Raw genomic sequence first — 13,496 nt, forward strand, 5'->3', positions numbered from 1 at the left:
ACTACAGACCATACCACAGACCATACTACAGACTGACCATACTACAGACCATACTACAGACCATACTACAGACCATACTACAGACCATACTACAGACCATACTACAGACAGACCATACTACAGACCATACTACAGACCATACTACAGACAGACCATACTACAGACCATACTATAGACCATACTACAGACCATACTACAGACCATACTACAGACCATACTACAGACCACACTACAGACCATACTACAGACTGACCATACTACAGACCATACTACAGACCATACCACAGACCATACTACAGACTATACTACAGACCATACTACAGACCATACCACAGACCATACTACAGACTGACCATACTACAGACCATACTACAGACCATACTACAGACCATACTACAGACCATACTACAGACCATACTACAGACAGACCATACTACAGACCATACTACAGACCATACTACAGACCATACCACAGACCATACTACAGACTATACTACAGACCATACTACAGACCATACCACAGACCATACTACAGACTGACCATACTACAGACCATACTACAGACCATACTACAGACCATACTACAGACAGACCATACTACAGACCATACTACAGACCATACTACAGACCATACTACAGACCATACTACATACCATACTACAGACCATACGACAGACCATACTACAGACCATACTACAGACCATACTACATACCATACTACAGACAGACCATACTACAGACCATACTACAGACCATACTATAGACCATACTACAGACCATACCACAGACCATACTACAGACCATACTACAGACCATACTACAGACCATACTACAGACCATACTATAGACCATACTACAGACCATACCACAGACCATACTACAGACCATACTATAGACCATACTACAGACCATACCACAGACCATACTACAGACCATACTATAGACCATACTACAGACCATACCACAGACCATACTATAGACCATACTACAGACCATACCACAGACCATACTACAGACCATACTATATACCATACTATAGACCATACTACAGACCATACTACAGACCATACCACAGACCATACCATAGACCATACTATAGACCATACTACAGACCATACTACAGACCATACTACAGACCATACTACAGACCATACTATAGACCATACTACAGACCATACTATAGACCATACTACAGACCATACTATAGACCATACTACAGACCATACTACAGACCATACTATAGACCATACTACAGACCATACTACAGACCATACTATAGACCATACTACAGACCATACTATAGACCATACTACAGACCATACTACAGACCATACTATAGACCATACTACAGACCATACCACAGACCATACTACAGACCATACTATATACCATACTACAGACCATACCACAGACAGACCATACTACAGACCATACTACAGACCATACTACAGACCATACTACAGACAAACCATACTACGGACCATACTACGGACCATACTACAGACAATACTACATACCATACTACAGACCATACTATAGACCATACTACAGACCATACCACAGACAGACCATACTACAGACCATACTACAGACCATACTATAGACCATACTACAGACCATACTACAGACCATACTATAGACCATACTACAGACCATACTACAGACCATACTACAGACCATACTACAGACCATACCACAGACAGACCATACTACAGACCATACTACATACCATACTACAGACCATACTACAGACCATACTACAGACCATACTATAGACCATACTATAGACCATCCTACAGACCATACTACAGACCATACTACAGACCATACTACAGACCATACTACAGACCATACTACAGACCATACCACAGACCATACTACGGTACAGTTGAGGGAATAGTAAGACTGGGGAAAGGGACATGATCTGAACACTTAGTGGACTGAAGGATCTTCTGATCAGAGATCAGGGTCATACAGATGACTTGACATAATGATATGTGATGATGGCATGCATGGTGGTAACATGGATATATTGATTCCTGATCACTTACCAGACGAGGCCTCCAGTCTCTCCAGCCGGCTGATTAACCAATCCAACGAGGCGGAGAACTGGGCACAATTCTTCCTGTTGCCCCTTATCAACGCAGCTAGAGGACAAGAGGGATGAGAGGAGGAGATGAAGAAGGAGTGAAAGATTGAGAGTGATCCAGAGAGAAAGGGATTGAGAGGAATTGAGAGTGATCCAGAGAGAAAGGGATTGAGAGGAATTGAGAGTGATCCAGAGAGAAGGGGATTGAGAGGAATTGAGAGTGATCCAGAGAGAAAGGGTTTGAGAGGAATTGAGAGTGATCCAGGGAGAAAGGGATTGAGAGGAATTGAGAGTGATCCAGAGAGAAGGGGATTGAGAGGAATTGAGAGTGATCCAGAGAGAAAGGGATTGACAGGAATTGAGAGTGATCCCGAGAGAAAGGGATTGAGAGGAATTGAGAGAGTGATCCACAGAGGTCCAGAAAGGTGGACATAGAGATCAAGAGAAGGAGGAAGGGTACAGGAGGGAACAGACTTTAAAAACAGAACACGTGCATTTGACAAGCAGTATATTCCCTTCCTTGGCTCCAGTTCAGTCATTAGTATACATTACAGTGTGAGACAAACAAGGCACCCAGAGACACATCGAGCCTCAGGTGCAACATCTGGAGCTTCTAGAAAACATCCATTTAGCAAACAGTTTCTCCTCCAAGCACTCTGCAACAACATCAGGTCAGATGATACACACAGCATTATACATAAAGAAACACATGGAACCATTAGCATCAGTTAGGGCTGAGGGCTGAGGCAGCAACGAGGCAGCATGGAACCATTAGCATCAGTTAGGGCTGAGGGCTGAGGCAGCAACGAGGCAGCATGGAACCATTAGCATCAGTTAGGGCTGAGGGCTGAGGCAGCAACGAGGCAGCATGGAACCATTAGCATCAGTTAGGGCTGAGGGCTGAGGCAGCAACGAGGCAGCATGGAACCATTAGCATCAGTTAGGGCTGAGGGCTGAGGCAGCAGCACGTGGCAGAAGACCAGCTGCCGCTTTAAACAGCAGTCAGCCAGTCAGTTAATCAGCCAGTCAGTTAATCAGCCAGTCAGTCAGTCAGCCAGTCAGTTAATCAGCCAGTCAGTCAGGCAGTTAGTCAGCCAGTCAGTTAATCAGCCAGCCAGTCAGTCAGCCAGTCAGATAATCAGCCAGTCAGCCATTCAGTCAGTTAATCAGCCAGTCAGTCAGTTAGTCAGTCAGCCAGTCAGTTAATCAGCCAGTCAGTCAGCCAGTCAGTTAATCAGCCAGTCAGTCAGCCAGCAGTCAGCCAGTCAGTTAATCAGCCAGTTAGTCAGTCAGCCAGTCAGTTAATCAGCCAGTCAGTCAGCCAGTCAGTTAATCAGCCAGTCAGTCAGCCAGCAGTCAGCCAGTCAGTTAATCAGCCAGTCAGTCAGTCAGCCAGTCAGCCAGTCAGCCAGCAGCCAGTCAGTCAGCCAGTCAGTCAGTTAATCAGCCAGTCAGTCAGTCAGTCAGTTAATCAGTCAGCCAGTCAGTTAGTCAGTCAGTCAGCCAGTCAGTTAATCAGCCAGCCAGTCAGTCAGCCAGTCAGATAATCAGCCAGTCAGCCATTCAGTCAGTTAATCAGTCAGTCAGTTAATCAGCCAGTCAGTCAGTCAGTTGCTGATGGCAGTTAGCTTGACATGGCAGAAGTCACCAGAGAGGGTAGTATAGTGTAGCCATCTAGCAGACTCTTATTAAGGATTTATGCTGTGCTGCTGTTCATACTGTTTCTATTCCCCATCCTCTCCTCTTCTCCTCTCCTCTTCTCTCCTCTGCTCTCTCTGCCTCCTCTCCTCTTCTCTCCTCTGCTCTCTCTGCCTCCTCTACTCTCCATCCCTCCTCTCCTCTCTCCTCTCCTTCTCTGTCCACCTCTCTCCTCTCTTCCTCTCTCCTCTCCTCTCCTTCTCTGTCCACCTCTCTCCTCTCCTCTCCATCCCTCCTCTCCTCTCTTCCTCTCTCCTCTCCTCTCCTTCTCTGTCCACCTCTCTCCTCTCCTCTCCATCCCTCCTCTCCTCTCTCCTCTCCTTCTCTGTCCACCTCTCTCCTCTCTTCCTCTCTCCTCTCCTCTCCTTCTCTGTCCACCTCTCTCCTCTCTTCCTCTCTCTTCTCCTCTCCATCTCTCCTCTCCTTCTCTGTCCACCTCTCTCCTCTCTTCCTCTCTCCTCTCCTCTCCTTCTCTGTCCACCTCTCTCCTCTCTTCCTCTCTCCTCTCCTCTCCTCTCCTCTCCTTCTCTGTCCACCTCTCTCCTCTCCTCTCCATCTCTCCTCTCCTTATCTGTCCACCTCTCTCCTCTCCATCTCTCCTCTCCTCTCCTCTCCTCTCCTCTCCATCTCTCCTCTCCTTCTCTGTCCACCTCTCTCCTCTCCATCTCTCCTCTCCTTCTCTGTCCACCTCTCTCCTCTCCTCTCCATCTCTCCTCTCCATCTCTCCTCTCCTTCTCTGTCCACCTCTCTCCTCTCCTCTCCTCTCCATCTCTCCTCTCCATCGCTCCTCTCCTTCTCTGTCCACCTCTCTCCTCTCCTCTCCATCTCTCCTCTCCATCCGTCCTCTCCTTCTCTGTCCACCTCTCTCCTCTCCTCTCCATCTCTCCTCTCCATCCGTCCTCTCCTTCTCTGTCCACCTCTCTCCTCTCTTCCTCTCTCTTCGCCTCTCCATCTCTCCTCTCCTTCTCTGTCCACCTCTCTCCTCTCCTCTCCATCTCTCCTCTCCATCCGTCCTCTCCTTCTCTGTCCACCTCTCTCCTCTCTTCCTCTCTCTTCACCTCTCCATCTCTCCTCTCCTTCTCTGTCCACCTCTCTCCTCTCCTCTCCTCTCCTCTCCTCTCCTCTCCTCTCCTCTCCTCTCCTCTCCTCTCCTCTCCTCTCCTCTCCTCTCCTCTCCATCTCTCCTCTCCTTCTCTGTCCACCTCTCCCCTCTCCTCTCCATCTCTCCTCTCTCCTCTCCTCTCCTTCTCTGTCCACCTCTCTCCTCTCCTCTCCTCTCCTCTCCTCTCCTCTCCTCTCCTTCTCTGTCCACCTCTCTCCTCTCTTCCTCTCTCCTGTCACCTCCATCCCACCTCTGCCCCTCCCTGTTATCAGTGAAGTCAGTCTAACCTGGCGGTACATGTTGATGAGTGTTGTAGAACGTAGCAGCTCTGTGCTGGGGGTCAGGCCCCGTGTGTAAGCTGTGTTGGTGTACAGGGGCAGCATTTCTAAAAGCCCTGAGGTTGCAGTATTCAGCTGCTCCCATCCTCACCCAGTAGCTCATATAATGAGTTTAGCGTGGACCTCCAGGCCTCCCCGGCCTCCCTCCCCGCCACCTCAGCAAAATGAGCCGCGCTGCTGTACACGTGGAGACGATCGATACACTCCAACACCAGGTTTATCATACCCTGGGGGAGAGAGGGGGAGGGAGAGAAGGGTGGGGAGAGAGAGGGGGGAGTCATGTTATACATAGTGTATCTACATACATAGTGTATCTATATAGTGTATCTACATACATAGTGTATCTACATACATAGTGTATCTATAGGCTCATCGAAAAGAAACTGGATACATTTATAATAATATAATAATATGCCATTTAGCAGACGCTTTTATCCAAAGAGACTTACAGTCACGTGTGCATATAGTAGTAGTAACACATTGATATTCACATGGACTGTAATGGCTGTAATAGCTTAGTGAATGTTTAGAGGCACAGTGAAAGCCATGAACAGGCCAAAGCAGAGAAGTCTGGTCCCCTGCACCATGACACTGATGAGACCTGAAGGATACCGCACTGCTGACTTTAAATGGGAATTTACAGAGTGGCGATGTCGAGGGTCAGGGGCAGTCGATCGTCACAACAGAACTAACCGTGGGAGAACTAGTATATTAATTTAATGCCAGCTGAGACCTAGGGGACCCCATCTGGGGCCCCACTACTGAAGAAACAAAGCTTTACACCAGCTGGTGCCCTACACAGCACATCGGTACAGCTGCTCTCTTAACACTTCATTTAACAGGAGAGTCAGAGAAACAGTGGGATGATCTGCAGTGTCATGACTGCCCTAGACCAAAACACTAAAACAGCTCAGGACAGGAAGAAATGGAGGGACTTTATCAAGGCTTTATGCACAACTTGGCACGATGAGGCCAGGTAACTAAACGGCTGTTTGGTGTAGTTCCTTCCCCCTTTCCCTGCTGATGTGGAATATAACCCCCCAGCATGCTCTCTGTTCTCTACCTCTTCCTGGAAGAGGTTCTGTCTGTTCTTCAGGGCTCGGAGGCGGTTCTGTTTGTCCTCGTGCTCCAGGTGTTCGTCGGGAGGCTGGAAGTAGCCAATCAGATCCTGAAGACTCAAACTGACCGACTCAATCGGCAGGTCTAGTGTCGAGGTATTTCCTTTTTTACTGAGGGTGTCCAGACCCCTGGAACACATAGAGAGAAGTTACTGAGGGTGTCCAGACAACTGGAACACAGAGAGAGAGAAGTTACTGAGGGTGTCCAGACCCCTGGAACACAGAGAGAGAGAAGTTACTGAGGGTGTCCAGACCCCTGGAACACAGAGAGAGAAGTTACTGAGGGTGTCCAGACCCCTGGAACACAGAGAGAGAGAAGTTACTGAGGGTGTCCAGACCCCTGGAACACAGAGAGAGAAGTTACTGAGGGTGTCCAGACCCCTGGAACACAGAGAGAGAAGTTACTGAGGGTGTCCAGACCCCTGGAACACAGAGAGAGAGAGAAGTTACTGAGGGTGTCCAGACCCCTGGAACACAGAGAGAGAGAGAAGTTACTGGGGGTGTCCAGACAACTGGAACACAGAGAGAGAGAGAAGTTACTGAGGGTGTCCAGACCCCTGGAACACATAGAGAGAAGTTACTGAGGGTGTCCAGACCCCTGGAACACATAGGGAGACGTTACTGAGGGTGTCCAGACCCCTGGAACACAGAGAGAGAGAGAAGTTACTGAGGGTGTCCAGACCCCTGGAACACATAGAGAGAAGTTACTGAGGGTGTCCAGACCCCTGGAACACATAGGGAGACGTTACTGAGGGTGTCCAGACCCCTGGAACACAGAGAGAGAGAGAAGTTACTGAGGGTGTCCAGAACCCTGGAACACATAGAGAGAGAGAGAAGTTACTGAGGGTGTCCAGACCCCTGGAACACATAGAGAGAGAGAAGTTACTGAGGGTGTCCAGACCCCTGGAACACATAGAGAGAAGTTACTGAGGGTGTCCAGACCCCTGGAACACAGAGAGAGAGAGAAGTTACTGAGGGTGTCCAGACCCCTGGAACACAGAGAGAGAGAAGTTACTGAGGGTGTCCAGATCCCTGGAACACATATAGAGAGAGAGGAGTTACTGAGGGTGTCCAGACCCCTGGAACACATAGAGAGAGAAGTTACTGAGGGTGTCGAGACCCCTGGAACACAGAGAGAGAGAAGTTACTGAGGGTGTCGAGACCCCTGGAACAAAGAGAGAGAGAGAAGTTACTGAGTGTGTCCAGACCCCTGGAACACATAGAGAGAGAGAAGTTACTGAGGGTGTCCAGACTCCTGGAACACAGAGAGAGAAGTTACTGAGTGTGTCCAGACCCCTGGAACACATAGAGAGAGAGAAGTTACTGAGGGTGTCCAGACCCCTGGAACACAGAGAGAGAGAAGTTACTGAGGGTGTCCAGACCCATGGAACACATAGAGAGAGAAGTTACTGAGGGTGTCCAGACCCCTGGAACACAGAGAGAGAAGTTACTGAGGGTGTCCAGACCCCTGGAACACAGAGAGTGAAGTTACTGAGGCTGTCCAGACCCCTGGAACACAGAGAGAGATAAGTTACTGAGGGTGTCCAGACCCCTGGAACACAGAGAGAGAAGTTACTGAGGGTGTCCAGACCCCTGGAACACAGAGAGAGAGAAGTTACTGAGGGTGTCCAGACCCCTGGAACACAGAGAGAGAAGTTACTGAGGGTGTCCAGACCCCTCATACACAAGGGTGTCCAGACCCCCCATACACAAAAAAAATGTATGCACGCATGACTGTAAGTCGCTTTGGATAAAAGCGTCTGCTAAATGGCATATTATTATTATTATTATAACACAGAGAGTGAAGTTACTGAGGGTGTCCAGACCCCTGGAACACAGAGAGAGAGAAGTGTCCAGACCCCTGGAACACAGAGAGAGAGAGGGAAGTTACTGAGGGTGTCCAGATCCCTGGAACACAGACAGAGAGAGAAGTTACTGAGGGTGTCCAGATCCCTGGAACACAGACAGAGAGAGAAGTTACTGAGGGTGTCCAGACCCCTGGAACACAGATAGAGAGAGCAGTTACTGAGGGTGTCCAGACCTATGGAACACAGAGAGAGAGAAGTTACTGAGTGTGTCCAGACCCCTGGAACACAGAGAGAGAGAGAAGTTACTGAGGGTGTCCAGACCCCTGGAACACAGAGAGAGAAGTTACTGAGGGTGTCCAGACCCCTGGAACACAGAGAGAGAGAGAAGTTACTGAGGGTGTGCGTGCAAGTGATAATCTGTCATTGTAATCTGGGTTCATCTTCTCTCTGCAACCTTCAGGAAGATGTGTCCCCATTTCTCCCATTAAGAGTGTGTGTGTCCTGTATCTCCCCACCTGATGAATCGGTTGAACAGGAAGACAGTACTGCGTATGACCCGTGCGGTGCGGGACTCCTCGTGCTGTGAGCGGGACAGGGTCAGCCCATCGTCCATGTGTCCCTCGTGGTGCATGATGGCCTGAAACAGACACATGCTAAATGTCACGTTCTGCAGACACTGAGACAGAACGGGAGGTCTCTGACACTGTTAGCTTTGACACGGCTAGCTTAGCATTGAGACAGAACGGGAGGTTTCTGACACTGTTAGCTTAGCATTGAGACAGAACGGCAGGTTTCTGACACTGTTAGCTTAGCATTGAGACAGAACGGGAGGTTTCTGACACTGTTAGCGTAGCATTGAGTATATACTTTACCCCAGGATACCCATTACAGGCAGTGACTGTCGAAACAAGGTAGCTTTATTCACGTCGGGGGAATTTAGCTCCCGAGTGGCGCAGCGGTCTAAGGCACTGCATCTCAGTGCTTGAGGCGTCACTACAGACCCCCCTGGTTCGATTCCAGGCTGTATCACAACCGGCCGTGATTGGGAGTCCCATAGGGCGGCGCACAATTGGCCCAGCGTCGTCCGGGTTTGGCCGGTGTAGGCCGTCATTGTGAATAAGAATTTGTTCTTAACAGACTTGCCTAGTTAAATAAAGGTTAAATAAATAAATAGCGAATAGTGTCAGCCTATTTACAACGCACCTCCTTGTTATTGCACTTGCATTCTGTAGCGTCTATGAATCACATGATTATAATATATGAAAGTGTGTATACTTAGTTAAATGTAGTTCTGTACTTGTCTAGTAATGTTCTGTATTATGTAATGTTTAAGGTTGTGTGTGGACCCCAGGAAGAGTAGATGCTGCTTTAGCAGAAGCTAATGGGGATCCTAATACAATACTGAAATACTGAGACAGAATAGGAGCTCTCTGTTCCGACACGGTTAGCTTAGCCTAACGGCTACCCCCAAACATCATTACACCACACTACAAATTCACACGACTCGGTCTCAACCAGCAGAGGTTAACCTGACCTCTCTCATCAGAACATGTCCCTCACTAAAAAGTAATTTAGCTGAATACTAAATGTAATATAATAATATAATATGCCATTTAGCAGACGCTTTTATCCAAAGCGACTTACAGTCATGCGTGCATAAATTTTTACGTATGGGTGGTCCCGGGGATCGAACCCACTACCCTGGGCGTTACAAGCGCCGTGCTCTACCAGCTGAGCTACAGAGGACCACATTGAGCTACAGAGGACCAGTACTGTAATGTCATATCTGGAGACAGAATGGCTGGTTCATTTGACACTGTTAGCTTAGCATAATGCTAATGGTTTTATTCATTAGAATGAGTGGGTTTCTGACACTGTTAGCTTAGCCTAATGGCTTTAATTATATGACAAGCGTAGCTTAATGGTTTTATTCCAGTGAGAGCGGCCTGGAGCCGATTGAGAAGATGAGGGCTCGTTAGGAAGACATTTATAAAACACTCTGAGTCATAACTGCTCCGGCTGAATGCTGGCATGTTAGTCGGCCGGCTGGACTGAGGAAACCGTGGAGACGAGCTGAGCTGAGACCAGATAAGGATATGTTTTAGTGAGTGACATCTTTATGATGAGAGGTTAACCTCTGGTGATTCAGATTGATATACAGTCCATTCCTTAATCTAAAATGTATTAAATATATATTTTTTTCCCCCTCATTAATCTACACACAATACCCCATAATGACAAAGCGAAAACAGGTTTTTAGAAAAGTTTGCAAATGTATAAAATAAAATAAAACTGAAATACCTTATTTACATAAGTTTTCAGATCCTTTGCTTTGAGACTCGAAATTGAGGTCAGGTGCATCCTGTTTCCATTGATCATCCTTGAGATGTTTCTACAACTTGATTGGAGTCCACCTGTGGTCAATTCAATTGATTGGACATGATTTGGAAAGGCACACACCTGTCTATATAAGGTCCCACAATTAACAGTGCATGTCAGAGCAAAAACCAAGACATGAGGTTGAAGGAATTGTCCGTAGAGCGCAGAGACAGGATTGTGTCGAGGTACAGATCTGGGGAAGGGTACCAAAACATGTATACAGCATTGAAAGTCCCCAAGAACACAGTGGCCTCCATCATTCTTCAACGGAAGAAGTTTGGAACCACCAAGACTCTTCCTAGAGCTGGCTGCCCGGCCAAACTGAGCAATTGGGGGAGAAGGGCCTTGGTCAGGGAGGTGACCAAGAACCTGATGGTCACTCTGACAGAGCTCTAGAGTTCCTCTGTGGAGATGGGAGAACCTTCCAGGACAACCATCTCTGCATCACTCCACCAATCAGGCCTTTATGGTAGAGTGGCCAGACGACACAACAGTGGTAGGCCTGATCACCGACAACAATGAGACAGCATATAGGGAGGAGGTCAGAGATCTGGCCGTGTGGTGCCAGGACAACAACCTCTCCCTCAACGTGACCAAGACAAAGGAGATGATTGTGGACTACAGGAAAAAAAAGAGGACTGAGCACGCCCCCATTCTCATCGACGGGGCTGTAGTGGAACAGGTTGAGAGCTTCAAGTTCCTTGGTGTCCACATCACCAACGAACTATCATGGTCCAAACACACCAAGACAGTCGTGAAGAGGGCACGACAAAGCCTATTCCCCCTCAGGAGACTAAAAAGATTTGGCATGGGTCCTCAGATCCTCAAAAAATTCTACAGCTGCACCATCGAGAGCATCCTGACTGGTTGCATCACCGCCTGGTATGGCAACTGCTTGGCCTCTGACCGCAAGGCACTACAGAGGGTAGTGCGTACGGCCCAGTACATCACTGGGGCAAAGCTCCCTGCCATCCAGGACCTCTATACCAGGCGGTGTCAGAGGAAGGCCCTCAAAATTGTCAAAGACTCCAGCCACCCTAGTCATAGACTGTTCTCTCTGCTACCGCACGGCAAGCGGTACCGGAGTGCCAAGTCTAGGTCCAAAAGACTTCTCAACAGCTTCTACCCCCAAGCCTAAGACTCCTGAACAGCTAATCATGGCTACCCGGACTATTTGCACTGCCCCCCCACCCCATCCTTTTTACGCTGCAGCTACTCTGTTAAGTATTTATGCATAGTCACTTTAACTCTACCCACATGTACATATTACCTCAACTACCTCAACTAGCCGGTGCCCCCGCACATTGACTATGCAACGGTACCCCCCTGTATATATAGCCTCCCTACTGTCACTTTATTTTACTGTATATATAGCCTCCCTACTGTCACTTTATTTTACTTCTGCTCTTTTTTTCTCAACACTTTTTTGTTGTTGTTTTATTCTTACTTTTTTGTTTAAAATAAATGCACTGTTGGTTAAGGGCTGTAAGTAAGCATTTCACTGTAATGTCTGCACCTGTTGTATTCGGCGCATGTGACCAATAAAATTTGATTTGATTTGATTGATTTGATTTGATTGACAGCCCGCTTGGAGTTTGCCAAAGGGCACCTAAAGGACTCTCAGACCATGAAAACAAGATTCTCTGGTCTGATAAAACCAAGATTGAACTCTTTGGCCTGAATGCCAAGTGTTACATCTGGAGGAAACCTGGCACCATCTCTACGGTGAAACATGGTGGTGGCAGCATCATGCTGTGGGGATGTTTTTCAGCGGCAGGGACTGGGAGACTAGTCAGGATCGAGGGAAGATGAACGGAGCAAAGTACAGAGAGATCCTTGATGAAAATCTGCTCCAGAGCGCTTAGGACCTCAGACTGGGGTGAAGGTTCACCTTCCAACAGGACAACGACCATAAGCACACAGCCAAGACAACGCAGGAGTTGCTTCGGGACAAGTCTCTGAATGTCCTTGAGCGGCCGAGCCAGGGCCCGGACTTGAACCCGATCGAACGTCTTTCGAGAGACCTGAATATAACTCTGCAGCAACGCTCCCCATCCAACCTGACCGAGCTTGAGGATCTGCAGAGAAGAATGGGTTGAACTCCCCAAATACAGGTGTGCCAAGCTTGTAGCGTCATCCCCAAGAAGACTCGAGTCTGTAATCACTGCCAAAGGTGCTTCAACAAAGTACTGAGTAAAGGGTCTGAATACTTATGTAAATGTGATATTTCAGTTTTTTATATTTAATACATTTGCAAACATTTCTAAAAACCTGTTTTTGCTTTGTCATTATGGGGTATTGTGTGTAGATTGATGAGGAAAAAAAAACAATTTTATAAATTTTAGAATAAGGCTGTAACGTAACAAAATGTGGAAAAAGTAAAGGGGTCTGAATACTTTCCGAATGCACCGTACAGTATGTTAATTTATGTGTGGGGATAGCCTGGTTAAACCAGACTGAATGCTGCGCTCACAGTGGTGACGCTACCCCCCACACATCATTTCACATACATCTATTTTTCAACCAAGCTATAGTGGGGTTGGTTAGAGCAGCAGTTGAGTGCAGACAGGGACGTACCTTTCTCTGCACGCCGCCCATGCGCGCACACTTAGCGTCCATGGCCTGGTATGTGAGCCACAGACAGGTGGCAACGTGTTGGATATAGCACACTGAGTCACCATACTTGATATCAGGAACACCCATGCCATCCACCTCCCTCTTTGCCCCAGGTCCAGCTTTTCCTGGAGAATTAAGCAGATGTGAGACATGATTAATGAACATCAATAAAAGGGACAAGGGGGTGTGTGTTATAGGTATGAAGCAAAAAACTGAGTGCCTGCAATTTATTAGCTGTGATATAATCATCATTATAAACTGGGTGGGTCGAGCCTGAATGCTGATTGGCTGACAGCCGTGGTATGTCAGACCGTATACCATGGGTATGACAAAAATTTTTTTTTTACT

The 13,496-nt window shown here is 47.7% G+C and overlaps 1 protein-coding gene across 1 annotated transcript in view; it reads right to left on the reverse strand.

Annotated features, from left to right (window-relative positions):
* LOC311119080 (ryanodine receptor 2-like) overlaps positions 1–13,267 on the reverse strand; it is a gene marked incomplete at its 3' end in the record, with an annotated part of 130,919 nt that extends 117,652 nt beyond the window's left edge. The window contains exons 1-5 of the mRNA XM_084193829.1: positions 13,110–13,267; positions 8,669–8,790; positions 6,291–6,474; positions 5,319–5,454; positions 2,052–2,147 (exon numbers count right to left, since the gene is read on the reverse strand). Coding sequence (XP_084049955.1) covers positions 2,052–2,147; positions 5,319–5,454; positions 6,291–6,474; positions 8,669–8,790; positions 13,110–13,235 — 664 coding nt within the window. The 5' untranslated portion in view covers positions 13,236–13,267. The remainder of the gene's footprint in view (positions 1–2,051; positions 2,148–5,318; positions 5,455–6,290; positions 6,475–8,668; positions 8,791–13,109) is intronic.
* Between the last annotated feature and the right edge of the window lie 229 nt (positions 13,268–13,496).

This window comes from Coregonus lavaretus (assembly GCF_964263955.1).
Source record: "Coregonus lavaretus genome assembly, contig: HAP1_SCAFFOLD_698, whole genome shotgun sequence".
NCBI classification, from domain to species: domain Eukaryota; kingdom Metazoa; phylum Chordata; class Actinopteri; order Salmoniformes; family Salmonidae; genus Coregonus; species Coregonus lavaretus.